This window comes from Hippocampus bargibanti, linkage group LG01, assembly GCF_051943395.1.
Source record: "Hippocampus bargibanti isolate YZ-2025 linkage group LG01, ASM5194339v1, whole genome shotgun sequence".
Lineage (NCBI taxonomy): Eukaryota > Metazoa > Chordata > Actinopteri > Syngnathiformes > Syngnathidae > Hippocampus > Hippocampus bargibanti.
In genome coordinates, this window is record NC_142734.1 from 5416671 (window position 1) to 5444416 (window position 27746).

Consider the following 27746-nt stretch of genomic DNA (forward strand, 5'->3'; position numbering starts at 1 on the left):
CTACGTCACAGGTGTCAAAGTCAATGCCCGCGGGCCAAATCCGGCACGCCACATCATTTTTTCGGCCCGCGAAAGCAAATCAAACTTGTTAAATTCTATGATGATTGCTAAAATCTGAGCCAAAATGTCATATTTTTGGATGTCAACCACAATAAAAGTCATTATTCTTGACTTCAGATTTGAAAACGAGTTATTCATTAATTTGCTGTGTGCTCTATATGTAATATTTGAAGGGATTTAAACATTCTAATGGGTTCCCCAAATTCATAACGGCCCTCGAGAGGAAACCATAAGTACAATGTGGCCCGCGGCAAAAAATGACTTTGACACCCCTGGTCTACGTCATTGAAGTTTGTCTACTTGCGGTTTACAATGTGCAAATGGTACGTTATTAACTTGTTTATTTATTGTATGTCTTGTCGAACATATTGTAGTAATGTTGATTGTTGTTTTAAATGTCTTAGTTTTCACGGTGTTCCACAATAAACGTTTTGGACATTAGTATCAGATGTCATCCTTGGTAGATACAGCGTACTTAAAGGACAACCGACACCATTTTTTTTTTGTTTCCTAACTGACATCAGAAAAACGTTTTATAGCATTTAAAATACCCAAAACACGCAGGCTGATATTTTTAGTCAAATGCAAAACACCAATAAAATGACTTAAAGTGTGCTAAATCTGCAAAAAAATTGAGCTGAGAATTGTGTTCATTGATCACCATGTAAAATCAACACATTTGGGTCTATTTCGTGCAAATGTCTGCTGCTTACTCTTGATGGTTAAGGGAAGCCTCCGAGGCACTTTTGTAACTACATGACGGTGACATCAATGTGACAAACGTGGCCCACTGGCTGTAAGCCCTTCCAGATGCAGACGTCTCGAGTCAGGCAGAAAATCCACCGCTTCCGGTTGTCACCGCCAGATGGCGCCGTAGACATAAAACAGCCATCGTGTGCTGCTGTGGGCAGCAAAATGACCTGCAGAGGAAGCAAAGGCGCTCAGTGTCATCGTTCGGAGCAAGAGAGACTGCAAAGGTTCACTTTTTTTTTTAGATTGAAACACATCCTGCAGCGTAACATTTGATTCTACCGGTAATTCTTTTGGGTACCACTAGAGGAATAGGACATGTTGAGAAGTATTATCTTGTAACAAAATAATTCAATTTTAAAGAAAATATTTGTTGTAAAAACGAAATGAAAATTGCTTGTGTATGCTTTTTTTTAAAGTTTTGGGATTGTCGAAGTTATATTTACTTTATGATGATCGTTTTTTTCACGACACAAGATGGAAAACAAAGAAAGGCTGAAAAGCAACAAAGTCCATCTCTCCTTTCTCGACAATACAGTGATACCTCAGCTTACGAACTTAATTGGTTCCCAAAAAGTGTGTGTAAGGTGAAAAGTTTGTCTGCCAAACATTTATTTCCCAAATGAAACTATTAGAAATAAGAACAATCCGTTCCCAGGTCCCCATAAAACATAATTCTCCACAAAATAAGCCATGAAACTACACAAAACATACCTTATTTTATGTATAATAAATGTGTTATTGTATTGTAATTAAAGAAATAAACTACCGTATAATAAAGTCGTTTGATTTACCTTTGTGATGGTCGTTGATGAAGTTGCCTCTTGATGATATCCGAGTGAAGTTGCCATGCTTTTTCTGCGATAATACCCTCACTCAATGTCCCCTGCTAGCTGCTTTTCGCTAATCCAAATAAACAGGAGTTTTGCAACCATTTCTATTGCCTGAGACCGTTGCTTAGACAACACAGTAACACCCTTAGCCACACGTAGCAATGGTCGACTTAGCATACTGGTACTGGGTCGCTAAGTGGCTGCCACTGCTCACCCACAGAAAAACTGATCCTGTGACTGTAAAGTGACCTTGAGAGTTTTGAAAGGCGCTTGTAAATGAAATGTATTATTATTATTATTATTATTATTGTTATTATTATTATTATTGTTATTATTATTATTAGTCACACAAACGCACACCTCGTTCATGTTTTTCGATTATCTCCTTCTGCTCGACTGTAATTTTCTTTAATGTCTTCTTAGGCTTAACTCTAGCCTGTGGTGGGGTCTTTTTCGGTCCCATAATAGCAAAATTACTCCACACGATAACAAACCGCGTCTGCACTCAAACAGAAGGGGTGTGGAAAACTAATCCGCCAGCCACCGTGGCGCTGTTCGGCCTTGTGGTTTGGTGTTCATCCGCCGAAAACTAGTCCGCTAGCCACTGTGGCGCTGTGTGGTTTGGTTCGTCCGCCAAAAACTAGTTCGTATGCCAAGATTATATTCTCGCGAATTTAATGTTCATCAGGAAAAAAGTTCATGAGCGAAGGTGTTTGCAAGCTGAGGTATCACTGTACTTGATGTAGAGCCATCCATACACAAATGTACGAACCCCTTGTAATGATATAAGCAAATCGTATTTGCTTGTTCGACTCGCGATGTCTGGCTATAGAACAAACAGAGCATATGCGCTGCAGCGAGTCAGTCTGTCGTACGAGAGTCTACGAGTGGCTCACATGTCAATTGCTTTCTCCCTCCGACCAAGACGATAGTCCTCATAAAGAAACTCAACTCTATCCAGAAGTTGTATCATTCACCGAATCCGCTTGCCACAAAGCAACACACCCCTCAAATTACACTTGAGTCCGGTAAGACACTTGATGGCCATTCACGTCCCCCCAAGGTGTTTTGAGAGTCAGTCGGCCGTGTTGTTTGTCAGTATGAAAGTGAAATGAATACATCACCCACCAAGAAGAAAGTACTTTTTCTCAAAGTCAACTTGATCCTAGCTTCACATGACAGAGCAAACACTGGTCTGAAGGCTCTTTCCATTTCTGTTTTTGCCACAGCTGGAAAAAACATAGAGATAGCGCAGAGTGAGCACACAGTATTGGCCCGGTTGGCCTGAAGCGGGTACGCACCCGTTGAGGTTGGCGGGCTCTGAGTGGTAAATGTTTTTCCCCGTCTCAGCAATGGTGGGCGCGTGTTGCGTGCTGTGGCTGGTCTTCAGTGGGTAGAAGTGGCACTTGAGGTCCACGTGGCTGGCGGGCAGTCTCATGTGGTTCGCGGATGCTAGTTTCCCTTCGGTCTCCACGTCGCCGTGCTTGCGCTGTGAGATCGGGGAGGGTGCCTCGACCAAGTGGATGTCCGGGATCTGTGAGGCCTTGGGGACCTGCTCGGCCGCGACGTGTGCCAGTTGGAGTTTCTTCATGTGGTTGATGGCCACGGCGGCGTTGAAGGCTTGCTGTCACAGTACCACATGGGGACATTTTTAGCGCTTCAAGTCCCAGTCAAGTGAAAGGAAATCCACAAATCGATAAATCACTATTCATTGAGGATGAAACTTACGATTAATTTAACTCATTACCTACCAGACATGTGCAAAAATGTGTCCACTCCAGTGCCAGGGTTTTTGTCATTGTCACACAAATTCCAGGACCCACAGAATATTGAGTTTTAGGACTACGTAAACAATCAATACAGCGTTAAAAACCTTAGACTGTCTTCTTTCACAAAAAAAAGTTAATTCCTAAGTTTTATGGGTCTGGAGTTATATGAGCTTGAAATGAGGGCGGCTGTCCAAAATACAATGCAATACATACATATTGGTTTATATAGCGCTTGAACAACAAATGAAGCTGGAACAAAGCGCTAACATGGAAAAAAGGGAAATGCTGCCTCCATGTGGAAAAGAAAAAAAAACATTGCCAGAGGCCATGGCCAGCGCTTTATCGGCACCCAAGTATGAAATAACAAAACCCGAAACAATTTAGGAATGGCGCTCTGTCATATTTTCAATTCCCGAATAAATTTGTGAATGGCAGTGAATGCGTTAATGTGTGATTAATTGGGTACTTTTCTTTAAATTAAATAACAAATTAAATACAAAATATGAATTTTCCACTGTTTATGAAAAAACGGGACTACGGTTTTTCAAATTCGCATTGTAGAAAATTCCTACACATAAATTGATTCTGAGTGAGTCACTGGTGTGGCCAGAAACATCCATCAGAAATGAAAGCAAAATAAACATGAGTGTTTATGTCTTAGTAGTGATCAATCATAGCGATCAGTGGAAGCATTGTCGTTCGCTAACATCAGTTGAGACCAACTGGATTTGAGCCAAAATGGTGTTTGTAAGTTTGGTTAAAATGTTTTGTTCCTGTATAAAAGTTGTAGCACGCCGTACATTATTTCAAATGATCAAAAAAAAAAAAAAGTATAAAATACGGAGAAAACGTATAAGTTGACAGGTAAGAATACACTTAAAATGACGTCAGGCTCATTTGTCAATCAAATATCTCCAACCGTCGGCCACATGGCTCATTGTCAACGCTTTCATAAGCCCATTATATACGTTAATTGAATACACCGCATGAATTCAGATGTCATTCTCCTTCACCGTGTACGTCATTATGTGGGTTTCAGCCAAGTGTTCAAACTGAGATACCACGGTTGAATTCAACGGTGCTTTCGGACCAAGATGAACTTGTTTAGCTGGTTTAACGGTAGTTGTTAAAGCGCAGTTTCTTCCCTACTTTGCGGTTCCTAATAAAGGTTAATCCGATTCCAAGGTCCATTACTCCACCAGGATTGTACCTTTTATATATACAGTGAGACCTCAACTTACGAACTTAATTGGTTCCCAGAAGGAGTGTTTCAGGCGAAACGTGTGTATCTCAAAAAAGTAATTCCCATAGGAAACCATTAAAATGGGAATAATCAGTTCCCGGGTTTCCATAAAATATACTTTTCAACTAAATAAGCCATAAAACTACACACAACATACCTTATTATATGTATAATAAATGTGCTATTGTATTGTAATGAAAGAAATACACTGCATTGTACCATAAAGTCACTTGGTGTTGGAGGTCGAAGGTCAAAGGGAATTGCTGTTTGGAAAGAGAGGCGCATTACATGACGACTGTAATTAAAGAAATAAACTGCTGTAAAATAAAGTTTCATTCCCCTTTTTGATGGTCGTTGATGGCTTATGGAAGGAGAGTCACCTTCCATCAGGACTGTTGGTAAATTAACCTCTGGTGCTGTTCGGTCGTGTGCTTCCGCCGAAGATCACTCCGCCAGCCGTGGTCGGTGTGTATTATGAAAATAGTGCTTATTATAAGGTTTAATTTTCATAAATTTGACGTTTGTAAGACAAAAAGTTTGTAAGTTGAGGTCTCACTGTACATATTTTGATTGAGACTTTTTCCCATAATTGTTTTGTATATTATTAATTTAAATTAAAAAAAAATGGTACAGTCCATCTTTAGTCCAGAGAGAAGTGCGAACGAAAGTCCTCAGTCAGCGACCTTGATTACAAAACAAGCTCTATTCATCTGGCCTTAATCATCAAGGATTTAGGCAGTCAACCATTTCATTGAGGGCAAACTGCCGGTCCTCAATGGATTTAGCTAATCAAAGGAAGCAAATCAGCCTGCACTGACCTTCCACTTGGACTTGGCAAAGTTCTTTTGGATCTGCACGCTGACTGAATAGTAGATGTCCTGGCTGCGGGCCGTCTTTCCGATTATCCTAGAAAAGGACGTAACACAAATCTATTTTCGAGGAGGCGATTCACCCCATCGTGGGGCTTGAATGCTTGTCTTTAAGGACAACCGACGTCTCCGGACAAGTTGTGTCCATCATTTGTAAAATGGCTTCAAATGACTTCTACTGAGCGTATTTTAATAAAATTCCACCGCATATAGCTATATTTTACGTTTTAAGACTCGCGCTGAATATTCAGGAAGTCTTGTTTTTGAGTTGGTGACGAGTCCGTACATGACGTCACTAAAGGAACGCCCCTGACCGAAAAAAAGACACATTGTAGCGGTCCTTCCATCACGTTAATGTATTTTGCTGTACTTGTTTGGTCTGGGGACCTCGTGTTGCACCCAAGAGCTGCCAGAGGAGGGCGTCCAAGCTCCATGGAGGGAATTTGTCAGCCTGTGGAAACGGGCTGATTCATTCCTCAAGAGAGCTGGTCGCCATTTTTCTGCTACGATACATTGCAGTCCAGATGCCTCAAAATGACACGGAATGATTTCTTTAATCGATTGTAAGCATGTATACTTTCCTCTTCAGAACTATTTGAATCATATTCATAACTGGATGTGTGACAAGAAAGCATATTCTCCGAATCTGAAGCCATTGTTTTGATTCTCCAGCAATGCAAGACGTCTTGACGTGATGTCACAAACTGGGGGCGGGACTTTCTGAAAATGTCCAATTCGCAGCTCAATTTTTTTGCAGATTTTGGACACTTTTGAGTCATTTTTATTGGTGTTTTGCATTTGAATAAAAATATCGTACTGCGTGTTTTGGGTATTTTAGATGCTATAAAACGTTTTTCTGATGTCAGTTAAGAAACAAAAAAGTGACGTCGGTTGTCCTTTAACTGTGTATTTTTATGACGAGATAGCAAAAAAAGAAATGTAACACCATGAAATATGTATACAATATTATTTAACTCAAGCAAAATTATCTACCAATGGAACAGGAACATTTGATCGAGGGTGTTTAAAATACGCTTTCAAGGTACAGACATAAGCATGATTTTACATTTATTTATGAATTCCAAAATAATTTGGGTTTCCAACTGAAGTCAAATTGGGTGTAAATACGGGGTTACGGTTTGAAAAAAGGCATAGATATGAAGACTCACCAGGGGTGCCTGAGCGCTTGCTCAGTGGTGTAGCGTATGAGGGGATTCTTCTGCATCATGTTTCGGATGAAGTCTTTGGCTGCGTTGAACAAAATGGTGGTGACGTGAGGGGAAAGATGACAGACTAGCGACAGCGGCGCTCGCATCATGAGCATCGGCCGTTCTTACCCGAATCGGAAATGTCATCCCAGAACGGTGAGTCGAACTCATACTGCGCCTTCATGATCTTGGAGAAGAGGCGAGCCTCGCTCTCTTCGTAGAAAGGAGGATAGCCGCACAGTCTGGAATTGCACATCGTGGAGACGGGCATCAATTGGCAGAAAATATTTGGGAGATTGGCAAGCTAAACTGGTTATGTCTGGCAGCCTTTGTCCCATTTCAGATTTATATTTCTTATTCAATTTTGGATTGCATTGGATTGGATTTGCCTTTATTAGACTCGCAGTGGAGACATTTAAATTTCGCAGCAGCAAAGTTATGAAAGGAACAGAAAAGGAAAGAAAGAAGTAGAAAAAGAAAATAGAGGAGCTGCTGCAAAGACAGCCAATCTCGCGGCACCATATTGAAGTCAAAATAAAATAATTTGATCACATAAAGACACAGCCATTCAATCTTAAGCACTTTCTGCATGCTTTGTTGTATGAAGAAGTTCTAGATGAAATGGGAGAGGATCAAGGTGTCATTTTCACCAGTGGATCAGGGACATCATGCACATCTACTGCAAGCAAACACGAAGCTGTAGCATCCATTGATGAAAAGAGATTGTCTCACATCTCCTGTCCCACGTAAATCCGCTTCAATTGCAAGCCGCGACAATCGATCTACAACTTCATTCTGACTAGTCAGTAATTCCAGTTGAAGATAATCTCTATGTAATTGGAATTTATGTACTGTATAGAACACAGGTGTCAAAGTCAAGGCCCGCGGGCCAAATCCGGCCCGCCACATCATTTTTTTCGGCCCGCAAAAGCAAATCAAACTTGTTAAATTCCATGATGATTGCTAAAATCTGAGCCAAAATTTCATATTTTTGGATGTCAACCACAATAAAAGTCATTATTCTTGACTTCAGATTTGAAAACGAGTTATTCGTTAATTTGCTGTGTGCTCTATATGTAATATTTGAAGGGATTTAAACATTCTAATGGGTTCCCCAAATTCATAACGACCCTCGAGAGGAAACCATAACTACAATGTGGCCCGCGGCAAAAAATGACTTTCACACCCCTGGTATAGAACATATTACATATTCCATCCAATCAAATTCATATGTGTAAAGTATATTTTAAAAACACAGACAACTGGTCAATCACTACAATGTTCATTGTGGATAGTCAAATTAGTTATTAAGCTTTGAATCTGCTCACCATACGTTTCTACTCATTTTTTTCTATATTGTGGAAGCGAGATGAACCATCATGTGACATGTACGACCGGGCGTGTTGCGGAGATTATTTCTACTCTTTCAGTTTACAGTGATCCCTTAATACCTTGTGGATCATTTATCGCAGTTCCAGTACATCGTAAAAAAACTTTCTGAATAAAAAAAAATGCCCAATGACTCAGCGATTTTGTACATGGTTGTAGCTCGATTGGTTCCCAACGCTGATGTCACCCAATGACAGCACGATATCTCATGGTTTACAGCAGGGGTGTCAGTCATTTTTTTTGCCGCGGGCCACATTGTAGTTTCCTCTCGAGGGCCGTTATGAATTTGGTGAAGGCATTAGAATGTTTAATCCCCTCCACATATTACATATAGAGCGCACAACAAATGAATGAATAACTAGTTTTCAAATCTGAAGTCAAGAATAATGACAAATATTGTGGTTTACAACCAAAAATATGAAATTTTGGTTAGGATTTTAGCAAGCATCATGGAATTTTGATTTAATTTCGCAGGCCAAAATAATAATAATAATAATAATAATAATAATAATACATTACATTTTAAGCGTCTTTCAAAGCTCTCAAGGACATTTTACAGTCACAGATAAGCGTAGGTACTATAAGAAATAAAATACAATCACAAATAGAATGCAATAAATAAAATACAATTATAAATAGAAACAAGAGAGAGAGCTACACAGAAAATGCAATTTTAAATAGGTGGGTTTTGAGATGGGACTTGAAGGTGGGAAGAGAATCGAGGTTACGAATGTCGGGAGGAAGTGAGTTCCAAAGTTAGGGGGCAGAGCAGCTGAAGGCTCTGTCACCCATCGTGCTGAGACGGGCAATGGGGCGGGGGGGCAAAATGATGTTATGGGCCAGATTTGGCCCCCGGGCCTTGACTTTGTCATCTTTTACAGCCATGTGGATTGGCTGTGCATCTTGTAAGCCCCGCCCATCACCCCCCTCTGTCTTATCACGTGGGTTATTATTATATAACTGTACTTTGCAGATTTTGTAAAAAAATATATATATATTATTATTATTATTATTATTATTATTATTATTATTATTATTATTATTATTATCTGTCGCGGGTGGTCCTGCTCCCCATTAACCACAAAAAAATGAGGGATTACTGTATTTCTATTGAGAAGGGTGCCGTTTATCACGGATAACTGTTGAAAAGTTGTGAGCGTTAATTGATTGACATGTACGGTTCTCACCGACCCTTTTTTGATTGGACACTCACAATATGTATGTGATCACTCCAATCGACCAGCAGTCCACTGCCTTGCTGTATGGCTTCTGTGCCAAGACCTCAGGAGCTGTAGGGAATAAAACGCGTAGACCAAGTTAGGATTCAAATACGTTTTGAGGTATATCGCAACAAATAAATGTGATTTACATAATTAATGACAGTATGTCACTTTTTACTCCACACACCGGTATTACTGAGAAACATATCCGAAAAACACCGGCTTAATGTCTGAACTGGAGTGCAGAGCAAGGAAGAATGGTGCTGTCTTGACTGACACAATAAAAAAGGGAAGAGTGTCAGGTGGGAGCACCTGTTGCTGACAACATCTCCAGCAGCAGATGACCGGTCGTGATTGCAACAGGAAAAAGGCTTCAACGCTCTTGGGTGTATTTGCAGTCATGGTTAACGTGGTATGGCCGGGCTAATGTGTACTAGCGCACTTGATTCTTTCGGCAAAATCCTCATCTTTAAACAACAACATGAACGAAATACATAACATTGAGCCGTATTTACTCATTCACAGCCAGACGTGCAAAAATGTGTCCAGTGCCAGGGTTTTTGTCATTTTCACTCAAATTCCAGGACCCAAACAATATTGAGTTTTAGGACTACATAAACATTCTAAGAAACCTTAGACTCTCTTCTTTCATCAGAAAAAAAGAGTTAATTCCTATATGGGTCTGGAGTTATATGAGCTTTAAATGAGCAGTCCAAAATACAATGCAATACATACATATTGGTTCATATAGCGCTTTAACAACAGCTGAAGCTGGAACGAAGCGTCGACATGGAAAAAAGGGAAATGCTGCCCCTTGTGGAATGGAAAAACATTGCCAGAGGTCTGACCAGCGCTTTATCTGCACCCATAGAAAGAAAAACCAAAACCCGAACAAATGTGAGAATGGTGCTGTACGTCATATTTTCAATTCCCGAATGAAGTCGTGAATGGCAGTGAATGAGTTAAAGTAAAAACAATCAATTCTAACCCTTCTAGTTCCCAAATACACTTAAAAGACTTAAAGGACAACAGACACCATTTTTTGTTTCCTAACGCCCCGAGTTTGTGACGTCACGCCAAGACGTCTTGCCTTGCTGGAGAATCCAAACAATGGCTTCAGATTCGGAGAATATGCTTTCTTGTTACACATCCCGTTATGAATATGATTCAAATAGTTCTGAAGCGGAAAGCATACATGTTTGCAATCGATTAAAGCATTTATTCCGTGCCATTTTGAGGTAACATTGGGGGGACATGTATCACCAAAAAAGAGGCAGGAAAAAGGCGACCAAGCTCTGTGTGAGGAATCAATCAGCCCGTTTCCACAGGCTGATAAATTCCTTACATGGAGCTTGGTCACCCTCTTCTGGCTCTTTTTAGTGCAACGTGACGTTTTCAGACCAAACAAGATGAAAGGACTACGACAATGCGTCCTTTTTCCGGTCAGGGGCGTTCCTTCAGTGACGTTACGTACGGACTCGTCATCAACTCCAAGACAAGACTTCCGGAATATTCAGCGCGAGTCTTAAAACGTAAAATATAGTTATATGTGGTGGAATGTTTGTAAAATACGCTCAGTATAAGTCAGTTGAAGCCATTTTACAACTTATGGACACAATTTGTCCGGAGACGTCGGTTGTCCTTTAAGCCTGTTTATTTTCAAAAATTACTTGGAATGTTTCAGTACATCAGATGTTTAAAAAAAAACACCAATTATACTCAAGTGATATTGTACATGGTGATTCACTGTTTGGAACGAAATTATTTTCTGTTTAGATACTTGTACATTAGCTCAAGTATCACTTTCAGGTAATTTCTCTCAGATGCAAAAATGTAATTATGATGAACCGGAATAAATTATGGATATGTAATTTCCTCACCAACATATCCTGGAGTGCCACAAGCAGTGGACATAACACCCTTGTCCACCATCTTGGATAAGCCAAAGTCACTGATCATGATCTTGGAGTTCTCCTCCGGGCTGTAGTACAGAATGTTCTCCGGCTACACAAATACAAAATGTGCACCATCATGTCATGTCAACGAAAAGATGCAAAAAGTGTCATGATATGAAGCTGCTGAGAAGAGAAACATTGATATTTGGCTTGCGTTTTGTGACAGTGCTAAGTGGTTAGCATGTGAACATATGCAAAATCTAGACTAAATAAATTCATTTTTAAGTGTATGTGTATGGTAAATTACGATTATTAGAATAATTACTATTTATTTCAAGAGATTTTGTGTGGGGCTGCGGGCAGTTGGGAGTACTAAACAAGAGGAAACAGCAAAACACTGGACTTATTGTCTTTTAGTGCATGTCACAAATGCTTTTCTTTGCCGGGGTTTGTTAAATATGGTATTAGGCTTTCATTTGAGCATGTTAGGAGGAAACATCATATGTCTAATTGGGTTTTTCAAAATTGTACCTTGAGATCTCGATGCACGATGCCGTTTTGATGCAAGTAGCAGACAGCATGAAGCACCTGATGGATCACCCGACTGGCATCCATCTCGGAGTACACCCCTCGGTCCAGGATGCGGTCAAAGAGCTCGCCGCCGGACACGCTGGTGGACGGACACACAGCATTTGTGTCGGTTCACCTTTTCAACGTCTACTGGGGCCATTTGTTTGCGCCACTCCATCAATTTCTACTCACAGTTGCATGACCAAGTAGAAATGCGTCTGACTTTCGTAGAAATCTTCCATCCCCACCACATTCTCATGTTGGATTCTGGTCGAGGACACAACAAATATCGAAAACGGTTGTCGAATACAAAACAGAGGTTCATTTTACTGGAACCTATCCTACAAGGAGTAAATCTGAGAACATTGGAGGTGTATATGACTCCAAATGTATTTCACAAACGTCCCTCTATGCAAATGATTATGTATACAGACGCTCCCCACCTTACGAACGACATACGTTCCGAGCGGTCGTTCGTAAGATACATTAGGTCGTAAATTGATTATGTGCGATATTTTGTATGGAATGTGTTTAAGTCAAACACTGAACGGGGAAGTATAAAACAGAGATGCACGCAGAGTCGTAAAAAAATTCACACCTACGGTAGTATGACAACATATATCCTTGGGTCAACCTTGGTAAGGCATTATTGAAGCTGCTGGCAGGGAATTCAGTATTTACGTGCCAGTAGTCATGACTTGTTCCTCCTGGAGCGTCAACTGGGAAGAGGGATTTCCTCCCCGCCCACATACTCGACGCAGCCAATAGTAAGCGAGCTCAGCAGATCGGGGCCTGAACTCATTGGCAACACTTCAGTATAGCCGGGCGCTGATTGGTCAGCTTTGATGTCCGTCGCGTAAACATCCAGTCCTTGAAACGTCTGAATGTGTCTGTGTGCGTGGGTGCGTGAAGCACAGTACGCAGCCAATCGCAAACGAGCTCGGCCGAAAAAAGGCGCGCAATACGAAATGTAATTTACAGCATCTCTGTCCGAACATTTTTCGACATACTGTATGTGCAAAATGTTCGTATGCACAGTAACGTCGTAACTAGAATATCTGTGAGTTGAGGAGTGTCTGTAATTATTTTTGATTACAAAAGCTCATGAATCATCCAATGTTCTTGTGCAGTCTTAACTGAGCTAAAAATTATACCACCCAACAATGAACACTAATGGAAACATAATTTTTGAGGTTGACAAGCTGCTTTATCTGCGACATTGTGTCACTGTACACCGGCAACTCAGATTTCACAGCAAAAACAATGCCCGGTGGTCGACCACTCAAAACATTTTGTTCTAGAATGCGTCACACTGCCTGACCGTTCAGTCTCGATCTCAACGTACCTCCTGAGCACGGCGATCTCGTTCTCAAGATTTAGGTCCTTGGTTTGTTTCTTCTTGACACACTTCATAGCGAATGTTCTTCCCGTCTTCTTCTCCCTCACCATGAAGACTTCAGAGAAGGCGCCTCTGTTTCATAGAACACACAGAAAAAAAGGATAAGGTCTACATTTTCTTCTTATCACCTGACGTGGCTCATATCACGTGAACAACGTTGATATCTTGAGAATGCACCGGACCCCACTGAATTCAAATACTTGGCCTGTCACATGTAGAATAAATACTCAAGTTCTTGAAAATGATGGAGGATGTCCCGCCCATAGTTTCCAGAACAATCTCGAGGAGATTTAGGGTGAGTCGCAATTTTCTGTTGGTCTCGATTAACGCGCATTTTCATGACAATATCTTATTTTGTTTCCCCTTTTATACTGTCTAGTGTTATCTAATTAGTGCCCTTATTCATTTCGAGTCCAGATTACGTTTTGTGTCATTATTTACTTCACGTTTTGTCGAGTGGAACTTTGAAGCACATGTGCTTCATAGTGCTTTTCTATTGCGCTGTTAATCACAAGACGAAACCCATGCGACTTCACCCACCCCTTCTGCCATACTGTGTTGCAGGTAATAATTGCTTCATTTCGTTTTTATTGTACAATATTTAGTTTCTTGTGTCGTGTTTCATTTGTCCGTGAATGTTCGTGGCGGGTTGAACCGTGCGCCCTTGCAAGCGCACCGCGTGTTCTGCCGAGTCTCCGCGTATGATGCGTTCAGGGACATCATATAAATAACATCGAACTTGTGTTGTATTCTCTTTTTCTGTAAATAACCACTATACGATCACACGTTGTTAATTCTGTTTTGTTACTTACAATGTTTTGCATTTGAGAACAATCTCGAGGAGATTCAGGTTAATCACAAGACGAAACCCATGCGACTTCACCCATCCCTTCTGCCATACTGTGTTGCAGAAATAAAAGAAATAAAAAGACACATCCACGGGTCTGGTCTCATTAATACGGCAGCATCGTGGAGATGAAGACAGTCACTGTTGTGACACCCGTCACAAATGCTTCCCAAAAAGAGATGATAAAACACAAAAACATCCCTTCTGCAGTCTCCAAACCACTGGGACACTTAAAGCCAGATGTAAAAGCAGCTCAGGTTTAAAAATATGATTAAATATATACTGTAACATGGCTGCTGAGGCACAACTAAGGACAGGGTTAAAGGAGGATCACTCAGCCCCACAAGCAAATAAATAAATAATGAAGTCAACTACAGGTAAATATGAGCGCAAAGCATTCGTACTGAGTGTGAAGTGATCACATGTTGGAGACATGGGTGGTGCCGTGTCCCTGCTATGTTGAGCCGCGTCTGGGAATAGCTGTCCCAGCGGGAGGATTAAGGCCTCTGTTCCTGACGTAACGGAAACGTCCATACCCCCGTAGGTTACATACTGGACCATTTAAGACCTAACAAGCTCCTCAGCATCTTTATGAGGCTCGCTCACTCTCTTGACTTGCTGACATCCGGCATGAGGGACCCCCATTCCGCTGACCCACTTCATCCATTCCAAATCATTCTCTCTACTTTTAAAGACATCTTACTAAAATTACGAAAGGTGTGCATAGTGCAATAAAAAATATGGAAATCATAAGAATGTCTCATGAAAGGCACTGTTTTTCTTTTTTCGCAAAGGTGGAATTGGCTAATAGATTATCTTGGATTGGATTAGCCTTTATTAGTCTCGCAGTGGAGACATTTACATTTCACAGCAGCAAAGTGATGAAAGTAAGAGGAAAGGAAAGGAAATGAAGAAGTAGAAAAACAAAATACAGGAGCTGCTGTAAAGATAGCAACTCCTGCGGTGCCATCTTGAAGTCAAAACAACAAAAATAAATAATGTGACACAACACTAAAGAAACAGACAGTTAATAGATCATCAGCACTTTCTGCACCCTGTTTGTTGTATGAAGCAGTTCTATATGAAAGAGAAGAGAATCAAAGTGTCCTTTTCACCAGTGGATCGGGGACGTCATGGTGACATCCGCGCGTCTGCTACAAGGTGAATGTTGAAAGCAAACACAAAGCTGTAGTATCCATTGATAAAAAGAGATTGTTTAACATGGTCTGTCCAACGTAAATCCGCCTCAATTCCAAGCAGCATCAGTTCCACATATGCATCAGCATCCTCAAGTCATACAATGTTCGACACCCAATTATTTTCCTGCCATTTTTCTTGCCTTACTATTTTACTCATTCTTACAAAAATACAATATATCGCAACATTAAAAAGATTAATAATGGTTTTGGTCATGGTTTTTTTAAAAAAAAATATATTTTTTGCAACTAAAAAACTGCATATAGTACACTCCACTTGTATTTTTCACTCTTTTGCTTCCAATTTTTGTCCAGAAAGGGGTATAGAGTAGAGCTGCACTTTGTGCAAACAACTCAAACTGGAGTAGAAGCGAGCACACAACAACTGAACGGATGTAATTTCACCAATCAACTTAATGAGCCGTGAGCCAAAAACACGGCAGCAACATAGCCACCAGTCAAATGGTGTTTCCACGGTTACCGCAGCTCATTTCCCTTCAATGATCCTCCTGGTAGTTTCCAAGTGGCCTCGGCAGAAATCAATCCCAAGGAAAGCTCAAATTAAATGTCGTACACAAAGACTTGGAGTATAAAATGACACATTTGATGGTCTTTTCGAGGCCATCTGCGTCCAAAGATGCAAACAGATGTGGCTGTTGATGTTTGTGAAGCTTGTGATGAGGCCCGATGGGAAAGGAGAAGTGCATCCGCTCCCTTTTGGATTGACTTTCCGCCACCGTAGTGGGAGAAGCAAAGCTCATGTGAAAACAAGAATGTTGCTTCCTAAGCACGTTTGCATGCGGCATAGAAAATGTTGTTTTGGATTATGGCTCGATAACGACACGAGTTTAAGCCATGATATTTGATTTTAACTCATTCACTGCTATGCACGACTTTTTCGGGAATTGAAAATATGACGTAGAGCGCCATTCCCGATTTTTTCCAGTTTAGTTTTTTTCTTGCTTGGGTGCCGATAAAGCGCTGGCCAGACCTCTGGCAATGTTTTTTTTCCCTTCCAAAAGGGGGCATCATTTCCCTTTTTTTCATGTTCGCGCTTAATTCCAGCTTCAGCTGTTGTTAAAGCGCTATATATGTATAAATCAGTATGTAAGTATTGCATTCAATTTTGGACAGTCACTCTCATTTAAAACTCATATAACTCCAGACCCATACAATTTAGGAAATACAGTAAAGTCTCGTTATATCGATATCGGATATATCGATAGTCCCGGTTATATCGATACTATTTCTATGCACGCACGGAGAAAATTCCATGCAAACAGGGTCGGATATAGCGATAGTCCCGGTTATATCGATATTTTTTCGGACTCCCTTGAATATCGATATAACGAGACTTTACTGTAATGTCTTTTAGTTTTGGAAATCAATACAAAAGGTAGGCCGGCTGGGGCACTGTTCGTTTGTGTGATTTGGTGTTCTTCCGCCGAAGATTACTCCACCAGCCGTGGTGGGGCGGTGTTCCGTGTGTATCCCAAAAAGTAATGCTTAATCCAAGGTTTAAAGGACAACCGACATCTCCGGACAAGTTGTGTCCATAATTTGTAAAATGCCTTCAAATGACTTCTACTGAGCGTATTTTACAAAGATTCCATCGCATATAGCTATATTTTACGTTTTAAGACTCGCGCTGAACATTCAGGAAGTCTTGTTTTTGAGTTGGTGACGAGTCCGTACGTGACGTCACTGAAGGAACGCTCATGACCTAAAAAAAGACACATTGTAGCAGTCCTTCCATCACGTCAATGTATTTTGCTGTACTTGTTTGGTCTGAAAACCTCGTGTTGCACCAAAAAGCCGTCAGAAGAGGGCGTCCAAGCACCATGGAAGGAATTTATCAGCCTGTGGAAACGGGCTGATTAATTCCTCACAGCAGCTTGGACGCCATTTTCTGCCTCTTTTTGGGTGATACATTTCCCCCCAATGTCGCCTCAAAATGACACGGAAGGACTTCTTTAATCAATTGCAAACATGTATGCTTTAATCTTCAGAACTATTTGAATCATATTCATAACTGGATGTGTAACAAGAAAGCATATTCTCCGAATCTGAAGCCATTGTTTTGATTCTCCAGTAATGCAAGACGTCTTGGCGTGACATCAAGAACTGGGGGCGGGACTTTCTGAAAATGCCCAATTTGCAGCTCAATTTTTTGCAGATTTTGGACACTAAGTCATTTTTATTGGTGTTTTGCATTTGAATAAATATATCATACTGCGTGTTTTGGGTATTTTAGATGCTACAAAACGTTTTTCTGATGTCAGTTAGGAAACAAAAAACTGATGTCGGTTGTCTTTTAATTTTTATAAAATTAACGTTCGTATACCGAAAATTTCGTAAGGCAAGGTGTTCATAAACCGAGGCCCCACCGTATATATTTTTTTGTCAAGTATGGCTTTAATGATCCATATGTTGTTCTTGTTAATGGACACCTCACCCAATGCCGTCAAGCCAGATCAGACAAGCCCTGTCTAAATCGCCTGTCAAGTAGGCCTCGTCGCCGTAATCCCATCAAATGAGTCGTCTGGCCTCCAACGGACAAAATGTTCAAACACATTGAAGACTAAGACTGACGTACGGCTTCAAATGGGGACGTGACGTGCATTCGTGGTAGAGAAATAAAGTTGTAGGAATTGAAAAAAATAAATAAAATAAAATAAAAAATAAATACAAAATATGTAAACAAATAAGAATGAAAAGAAAATGAAAAAATGATGAATGGAATGTGAGATTTTTCACTGGTGGAAAAAAAAATAAAAAGTAAACATTTGTAAGTACGAACGCATGTACTTACGATCCCAACTCCTCCATGAAGTCAAAAATCTCCTGAATGTCTTGCGTGTCTTTTTTCCACAAATTGTCGGCCTCTTGACGCCCCATGTCTGCAGCGGCTTTCGGCTTGGATGTCTTTGAGTGAGACTAAACAAAGAGACACTTTCATTTGACTCATTTCAGACACAAATTGCACAAAAGCAAAAGTTGCCGCAGGGCAACGGCGGATATCTGCATTCAGCCCCAGCTGCGTTTCCATGTGTACTTTTTATTTTCTCAATCATTCCATTCCATGTGGAACTGCCGCGGCTTGGAATTGAAGCGGATTTACGTGGGACAGGAGATGTGAGACAATTTCTTTTTGTCAATGGATGCTACAACTTCGGGTTTCCTTTCAACATTTAGCTTGTAGCAGACGTGCACATTTTGCCATAATGTCCCTGATTCACTGGTGAAAAGGACGCTTTGATCTCCTCCAGAAAGTGCTTAAAATTTGAATGACTGTCTGTGTCTTTTGTCACATTATTTGTTATTTATTATTGTATTGACTTCAAGATGGCACCGCGAGTGACTGCCTTTACAGCATAGGTGTCAAAGTCAAGGCCCGCGGGCCAAATCCGGCCCGCCACATCATTTTTTTTCGGCCCGCGAAAGCAAATCAAACTTGTTAAATTCCATGATGATTGCTAAAATCTGAGCCAAAATGTCATATTTTTGGATGTCAACCACAATAAAAGTCATTATTCTTGACTTCAGATTTGAAAACGAGTTATTCATTAATTTGCTGTGTGCTCTATATGTAATATTTGAAGGGATTTAAACATTCTAATGGGTTCCCCAAATTCATAACGGCCCTCGAGAGGAAACCATAACTACAATGTGGCCCGCGGCAAAAAATGACTTTGACACCCCTGCTTTACAGCATCTCCTGTTGTTTTTCTACTTCTTCCTTTCATCACTTTGCTGCTGTAAAACATACATTTCTCCACTGCGAGACTAATAAAGGCTAATCCATTCCAATCAAAAAAAAGAGATAAATGTACCAGTTTCATGTTAATTTCTCTAGCAGGGGAATTTCCTATAGCATTTGAGGCCACGTGCAGTAACTTGAATGCTCTAGTCGGGTGGTTCTCCAATTTTTGAGATGCAGGGACCCTTTTGGCCTCATTATCATTGCACCACCATCCTGATCACCATTCAAATATTGGGTTGAATTTAATTGTGTGGACCACAGAAAATCCCAAATTACCCATTAAACAAACAAATAAATAAATACAATGTATTCAATGTTCCGGTTTGTAAAACCACTGCAGGTGTATGTTGAGAAAAAATAATAAATAAAAATTAGAATTTCAAAACAACAGTTCTCGTTTCATGAATGTATTTGATGTATTAATGTATCTTTCGAAACATAACTTCACGATTGTGACATGGACGTGAATTAGAGGATTAAGAGCACTTGAAATGAGAAGGTTACCCAATCTGCTTTCCTGCCCTTCTTTTACGTAAAGGATTAGATACTCTTGATGTGCTCAAAACCTTCACACCGAACTTATGTAAACTGTTTCCTCTCAAAACAAAAACACACATACATATATAATATGTATATATAATAATACATTTCCTTTATAAGCGCCTTTCAAAACTGTCAAGGACACTTTACAGTCACAGGACATTTTTTGTATGTATATGTATAATAGGTATATATATAATACGTATATATATATATATATGATAATAATACATTTAATTTTCTAAGCGCCTTTCAAAACTCTCAAGGACACATATATACATGTGTGTATATATATATATATATAAGGTATATACTCTCCTTCCATAAGCCATCAACGACCATCAAAAAGGTAAATACAACTTTATTTTACAGCAGTTTATTTCTTTAATTATTTCTATATATATATACACACACACACCATTAAACAAATATATATATACATGTATATATGTGTCCTTGAGAGTTTTGAAAGGCGCTTAGAAATTAAATGTACTATTATTACACATATATATATATATATATATATATATATATATATATATATATATACACATAAAGAGTCAGAGTACTTTTATTTTTTTCAAGCTTTCTATTTCATTTATCCCCCTAAAGAAGAGAATGGGGGCGTTTTTAAATAATCTGCCCGTATATCGACCCATCTACCTATCTGTATATATTTCCCTGCGATAGAGTGGAAACCAGTTCAGGGTGTCCCCTGCCTACTGCCTGAAGACAGCTGGGTTGGGCTCCAGCACCCCCCGCGATCCTAGTGAGGATGAAGCGGTTCGGTAAATGGATGGATGGATGGATGGGTAGATGGATAGATCTACACACAAAAATTATATAATAGAATATATGTACTGTATTTACTGGCAAGTCGTGTCAAATTAACTTATCAATGCAACAAGCAGCATTTTTTTTGCCATACCAGCAAAAATCTGGACAACAGCACTTCATTGGAACACAATTATCGATTTTTCAATTTCTCAATGCGCACCCGTTGTTGAAATGTCACCGCAAAATTGGACATAATCACGTTTTATTTCATTATTTTAATGTCTGTAATCTATTCAAATTCCAATGCAAAATAGAACCACGATATGTCTATCCACTGATCAATCCATCCATGTGAGTGGAAGCGCACTCACCTCGAGAGTTGCTGCTGCTGCTGCTGCTGTAGGACTGCTGTGACTCTCCCTCAGTGTGCCGCACGACAGGGATGGCGCATATACCTGGAGGAGGAGGGGGACGATGGAGGAGGAAGAGGCGGGGCCTCGCTTGAACATAACAGAGATGAGCACTCGCACTTGAATTACAACCAATGTACATTGAAAAATATGGAATTTTAACTACTGTGTGAAAAAAATACATTATAATCAACAGTAAAAGATGACAAGGCAGCATGGTTCAATAGCGGCGGTTCAAACGTTTCTTTGAACCACTGTGCAGGGGTCCAAGGTTTGAATCCCGGCCCGGATCCTCCTGCCCTTCCTACATGTGTGGAGTTTGCATGTTTTCCATTGTTGGACGATTAAAGGACAACCGACGTCTTCGGACAAGTTGTGTCCATAATTTGTAAAATGGCTTCAAATGAATTCTACTGAGCGTATTTTACAAAGATTCCACCGCAAATAGCTATATTTTACGTTTTAAGACTCGCGCTGAATATTCCGGAAGTCTTGTTTTTGAGTTGGTGACGAGTCCGTATGTGACGTCACTGAAGGAATGCCCCTGACTGGAAAAAAAGGACACAATGTAGCAGTCCTTCCATCACGTCAATCCCTCTTCAATTGCTGCTGTGGACTGCAAATTTCCCCATTGCCGGACGAATAAAGGTATTCTGATTCTGAATGCTCGTTTGGTCTGAAAACCTCGTGTTGCACCAGAAAGAGCCAGAAGAGGGCGTCCAAGCTCCATGCGAAGAATTTATCAGCTCGTGGAAACGGTGGCCATTTTCTTGCCTCTTATTGGGTGAGACATTTCCCCCCGATGTTGCCTCAAAATGGCACGGAATAAATTCTTTAATCGATTGCATGCCCAATTCGCAGCTCATTTTGTGTGTGCAGATTTTGGACACAAAGTAATTTTTATTGGTGTTTTGCATTTGACTAAAAATATCATACTGCATGTTTTGGGTATTTTAGATGCTATAAAATGTTTTTCTGATGTCAGTTAGGAAACAAAAAAGTGGCGTCGGTTGTCCTTTAAAGGCTTTCTGATTCTGATGCCTACCTGGGTCCTTGAACGGCCTCTTTGAACAGTCAAAATTACTGAAATTGGTTCTGAGTAAAAACCGTCATCATAATAAAAAAGAACATTTCATTTCTCAGCACCTAAGCAGAAAAACTAATCAGGCAGTGAAATTAGTTGTACACAAAGGAAGTTATTTTGGTGTTGACACCGTTACGTAAGTTGATTGTCGATGCTAAGTCCACTGCTTGCTGACATAATGGGAGATTAAAGCGTTTCCAATGATGAGAGCAGAAGAGCTCCGCTTCAACATCAACAATACACACGAAGCAAAAGCATACAAAAAAAGCTCATTTTGAAATGATGTTAATCAAGTGAATGGTATTCCATTGAGTTACTGTATTTCACCAAATTCAAGTTGTTCAAAACTACGTACAATGATACCTTGGCTTACAAACTTAATTGGTTCCCAGACAGTCTAAGGCGAAAAGTCTGTATCCCAAAAATTAATTTCCCAAAAGAAACCATTAAAATGAGAATAATCCGTTCCCAGGTCCCCATAAAACATAATGTTCTACTTTCTAATTTTCTTATCCTTAAAACTACACAAAATATACATCATTTCATGTATAATAAATGTGCTATGGTATTATAATTAAAGAAATAAACTGTACAGTATAATAAAGTAGTTTTATTGACTTTTGTGATGGTCGATGGCTTGATGGAATGGAGTGGCCGGTTTCATCAGCAAACACTTCATGAGGAACGTCGCCTTCTTCTTTCACTATCTTGATGAATGATCCCTTGGAGGTGCTTTCACTGCGATAATTTTACCTAGTTCCTCATCCATTGTGTTCCGTTTAGCTGCGTTGATAGCTTTTTGCAGCAAGTGTAAAGATGGCTAGTGCGGGTTATTTGTGGAGCCTGATTGATGGGATATTTTAACCTTGCAGTCTACACTCTGCCTTTGAACTATCACAGTTGAAACGAGTCAAAATTTCACTGTTTGCTGTATCCATTTTCTCACTCTCGCTGTCGTCTGCCCGTCTCTTTAATGTTTAAACCACCTCCCCTCACTGCTGCGTTCTTGACCAATCACGTGGCTTTAACCGAAGAGGTGGGGAATAGAGGACAAAAAAAAATGTCGGCGGCCATTTTGTTTTTGGAAGAATGGCTTCACTCTCTCTGTCTGTAACCCCCCCCCCCCCCCCCTCAGCTTATATGACACATACTGGAAACAACAAAAATTAGTGGCGTGAAAAAGGTGTTTTCTTGCTTACAGTCTAATTCTGTCACATTTTGAATATACAATGATACCTCAGCTTCTGAACTTAATTGGTTCCCAGAAAGTGTGTGTAAGGCAAAAAGTGTGTCTTCAAAACAATTTCCCATAGGAAACCATTAAAAATGAGAACAATCCGTTTCCAGGTCCCCATAAAACATAAATTTCTACTAAATAAGCCTTAAAACTGCACCAAATATACCTTAGTATATGTAGAATAAATGTGCTAATGGATTGTAATGAAAGAAATAAACTGTACTGTATAATAAAGTTGTTTTATTTACCTTTGTGATGGTTGATGTAGTTGCCTCTTGATGATACCGAGTGAAGTTGCCGTGCTTTCTCGGCAATAATACCCTACTCGCTGCTTTTCGTTAATCCAGTAGCATCCGTTGACAAAAACAGTGGGTCACATCTCCTGTCCAGGGTAAATCCGCTTTAATTCCAAACCGCGACTGTTCCACAAATGCATCGGCGCTCTGCGCTGACTCTCCTTCTCATCGCGAGCTCCTCAAGCATCGATCCAGACTGTCCAACAGCACCGACGTTTCCGCTGAACAAAGCGGGGCTGTCAAAATGCTGCCCATTATTGGCGCAAAAAAAGCAACATGGCCCCAGAGCTGTCCAGCCATGACAGCTGACATTCCTCCCAATCAAAAACGGTGCTGGCATATTTGTGCTGCCTAAAAGGCGCAACCGCTCAGCACAATCTTCGCAAAAGTTGGCACTTTTGGAATGTACAAACAAGCATTATGGCTGTCTTGAACTTTATTGAATGTTTTGATGAAAAAAAAAAAACTTGTGAAATAATAAATACAGTATAATTGTCTAACAAGAAAAAAATGACAATTCTTTAAGTGGACAGGCGGTTGTAAAGTTTTCTTGTTTTGTTTGTTGCAAACTTAACCTTTTCATTAAAAGGTACACCGTCGGATGTACGAAAATATGTTGTGAAAAAGTAAACAGGGAAATCAAACAGGACCTCCACATGAAATGCCAATGTGGCATTTACATTTTCAAAATAAAATATTATTTTCAATATTTGTACTATTATTCACTTCAATTGTGTTTTCTTTTTGATCGTATATACAGCGAGTTAAAACAAAGTTCTTTAAAATAAAGAATACATTATTACAAATGACTTGGATGGCAACAAAATGGAGGCTTTTTTCTTTGAATGTTAGATTCTATGAATCCAACCACTGAACAGCATCCTTAGCTGGATTTTGGCCATTACGCCGTGATGAAACCAATCGAATCCAGTAACTGAAAAGCCTTTTAGTTTCACCCTCCCACAAGTTTTATTGACTATCCAAAGAAAAACCAAACAAAGCGTGTGCCTTGACTTCTCTCTCGAATGAGTGAACAATAGTATGAAGCAAACACAACGGGAACATTTTCAAAGCCTCCGCGCGGCTCATCATCATCTGCAAGGCTGTCGTCTCACGCTGCTTTGTTGAGACGACATGTTTACTAGACAAATCCAGGTCAAGTCCCTTGCTGGGCGATCATTATCCGCCATTTGTGCATCATTATCACCATCATCACCACCATTATGGACAGAAGCCATTTTTATCAGTCCCTCTTTGGCTTTGCTGTGTTGAGTTTTAAGTGTGAAAGTGCCCCAAGTGTTTTTTTTACTGCCATTGAACCTGATGTTCCGCCTTGGAATGTCGATTAACCCCCATGACGGAGAGGACCTCTTGCTCCTCTTGGATCTCCTTCAACCTCTTCTCCTCCAGGAAGGACACCAGCGAGTCACGCATGTCAACCACTTCAATCATCTGCTGCAGGACGCGATCCTCTTCCGCCTGCTGCTCGGTAGTCTTGTCTGATAAATGGCAAGTCAAAACAAAAGGTTACATTGCCTTTTTTAATCTGGAAATAGACATTCTCATGACTTTGTGAAAGATGATATTATTATAGTTGATCTATTTTCAGACATGTAAAATTTGAAGAAACAACTGCAGTCAAAGACAAACATTAAAGGACAACCGACGTCACTTTTTTGTGTCCTAACTGACATCAGAAAAAACGTTTTATAGCATCTAAAATACCCAAAACACGCAGTATGATATTTTTAGTCAAATGCAAAACACCAATAAAATTGACAAAGTGTCTAAAAAGTACTTCAATTTGAAACCGGAAGTGGCCAGTTTCAGAAGGTCCCGCCCCCATGTTCGTGGTGTCACGGCAAGACGTCTTGCCTTGCTCGAGAATAAAAACAATGGCTTTAGATTCGGAGAATATGCTTTCTTGTTACACATCCAGTTATGAATATGATTCAAATAGTTCTGAAGATGAAAGCATACATGTTTCTAATCGATTAAATAATTTATTCCGTGTCATTTTGGGGTGGCAAATGTCGCACCCAAAAAAGGCAGAACATGGCGACAAAGCCGTCCGTGTAAGGAATTAATCAGCCCGTTTCCACAGTCTGATGTTCATCTTACATGGAGCTTTGTCGCCCTCTTCTGCCTCTTTTTGGTCCTACACGACGTTTTCAGACCAAACGACAGCCAAATGCATTGACGTGATGGAAGGACTGCTACAATGTGTCCTTTTTTTCGGTTAGGGGCGTTCCTTCGGTGACGTCACTTACGGACTCGTCACCAACTCAAAAACAAGACTTCCGGAATATTCAGCGCGAGTCTTAAAACGTAAAATATAGCTATATGCGGTGGAATCTTTGTAAAATACGCTCAGTAGAAGTTATTTGAAGACATGACACAGGGAAAGATGCACCCCTGAAATTGAGTCAAGCACAGTGTCTTATACTTTATAGTTTAAAATAGTAGGTCGTTTAAAATAAAGAAATATGCCGGTTAGGAGCACATGTACTTGCAGTTTTCAAATAATCACAGATAGCAGCAATTTTAAATATCAGGTCCACGTCCCTCCAGTTTGCAACCTTTGTTCTTCAATGACATTTGCGGGTGTCCGGGAATAATGAAGGTACTTACCACTCAAGTCCATGTATTTCCTCAACTCCAATTCCAACATGCTCTGTTTGTCTTCAAGCTCCAGTTGTCGAGACCTGGGACAAGAGGCAACATCAAATCAGAAACCACACCTAAATATGCATGTAGAGCATACCAAATCAGATGAGCATGAAAAATGATCCGCAAAGCCGGTAAAATGGAGCTCAATCAAGTCAAGTTGATGTCATCCACTGTTTGAAGCGTCAATTAAGATGCCGCGAATTTCGTGATGACATCTGATAAATTGAGAAAAATCACTCCACATGCAGTTGCAGCTAATTTCAGATTATTATTTCAGATCATTATTTCTTTTGTTAACAGACTACTACATGTTCTTTTAGAATACACAAAGTCGTACCTGGGATTAAATGCCTGGATTCTTAAAAAATAAAAATAAATAAAAAAACTTTTGGCCCTTGAACAAGTTCGAAAAACCCACATCACCAAAAGAAACTGAGAAAGAAAGCGAGATAGAGAGAAAAGTGGAGGGCAGACGAGAGAACTAAAATGCCCACTTACGCCACCATGAGGTCAGACTCCTCTGAGACCAAGGCGTTCTTCTCGTGGACAAGCTGGATCCATTGCTCAATCATGTCTTGGGAACTATCGTTCTCTGGAAGCGGGAAAGAAGATTTGGTTGAAGCAAATGAAAAAAAATAAAAAATACAAAGGTGGAGGTCATTATTTTGAGGTTCTCAACAGGATCTCATAATAATAATAACAATAATACATTTAATTTCAAGCGCCTTTCAAAACACCCAAGGACACTTTACAATAAAAACAATAAAACAAAGCACAGAACAATAAAACCATAACAGTAACATACATACAATACAATATATCGAGCACCGTTTCTGAATGACAGTTGCAAGCGTAGCCGCGGAGCAATCAAGTCCTCATTTTCATCGGGACCTCCAAGAGTCTACTTGACGTTTGGATGAAAAAGACTAAAAGCTAGCTAGCTATTTGTTATCTATAAGCTGGCTAGCTAGCTAGCTGTATGGCTGGCTCGCTAGCTATTTAGCTGGCTAGCAAGCTATATATCTGTATATCTATTAGCTATATAGCTGGCTAGCCTTCTAGCTAGCTAGCTATTAGCTATAAATCAGTTAGCTTTCTATCTATTTGAGTAACGTCCGGGTTGAGTGAACGCTGGTGCGTGTGGCCGCCGCTGCTAACGCACAGAAAAACTTATCCTGTGACTGTAAAGTGACCATGAGAGTTTTGAAAGGCACTTAGAAATCAAATGTATTATTATTATATTGTGATTTATATAGCGCTTTAACAACAGCTGAAGCTGGAACAAAGTGCTAAACAAAATTGTAAAAATGGATGAAATGACTAAAAATCGTGGCGCCGGGTACTTACGAGCGTCCCCTCGCAGACTTCGCTCAAGCGTGATGCCTTTCTGCTCCAAATCTCGGAAGGTCACTTCGATTTCTTCCAACCTTCTCTGTATGGACTACCACATAATAACAAAACAATGCTGTGTCAATACACCGGGAAAATTACATACATTTGAAAATTCCATCAACAAAAACATGACAGAAAGAAAGAAGAGGCGGACGTCGCACTCACCTGTGCTTGTCGGAGTCTTTGTAACTCGCTCATCTTAGCTCGCCGCTCCAGCGTCCTCATCTTCATTACTTCCAATTTCTCTGCCTCCACCGGGTTGGTTGATAACGTCTGAAACTGCAACGTCGGTGAACGGTGAGCGCGCGTTGCTGAGTCAATTCAAAATG

The 27746-nt window shown here is 40.2% G+C and overlaps 2 protein-coding genes across 3 annotated transcripts in view; both read right to left on the reverse strand.

Annotated features, from left to right (window-relative positions):
• Window positions 1–7: 7 nt before the first annotated feature.
• On the reverse strand, window positions 8–20761 carry LOC148902847 (calcium/calmodulin-dependent protein kinase type 1D-like). Its single transcript, XM_088991986.1, has 13 exons — window positions 20700–20761; window positions 18061–18185; window positions 13152–13277; window positions 11999–12073; window positions 11768–11906; window positions 11222–11345; window positions 9335–9410; window positions 6862–6974; window positions 6694–6772; window positions 5474–5561; window positions 2945–3267; window positions 2772–2872; window positions 8–980 (listed from the first exon to the last, which is right to left on the reverse strand). Exons 2-12 carry the CDS (start codon window positions 18144–18146, stop codon window positions 2815–2817), a joined length of 1287 nt encoding a protein of 428 aa, XP_088848112.1. The 5' UTR covers window positions 18147–18185; window positions 20700–20761; the 3' UTR covers window positions 8–980; window positions 2772–2814.
• A 3012-nt stretch (window positions 20762–23773) lies between these two features.
• mical1 (microtubule associated monooxygenase, calponin and LIM domain containing 1) overlaps window positions 23774–27746 on the reverse strand; it is a 29266-nt gene continuing 25293 nt past the window's right edge. The window contains exons 20-24 of one of the 2 annotated variants that reach the window (XM_088992009.1): window positions 27583–27696; window positions 27373–27466; window positions 26524–26617; window positions 25987–26060; window positions 23774–24854 (exon numbers count right to left, since the gene is read on the reverse strand). In XM_088992009.1, the coding sequence (XP_088848135.1) occupies window positions 24661–24854; window positions 25987–26060; window positions 26524–26617; window positions 27373–27466; window positions 27583–27696 (570 nt within the window). In that variant the 3' untranslated portion in view covers window positions 23774–24660. The remainder of the gene's footprint in view (window positions 24855–25986; window positions 26061–26523; window positions 26618–27372; window positions 27467–27582; window positions 27697–27746) is intronic. The other variant, XM_088992000.1, reaches the window with a different exon arrangement.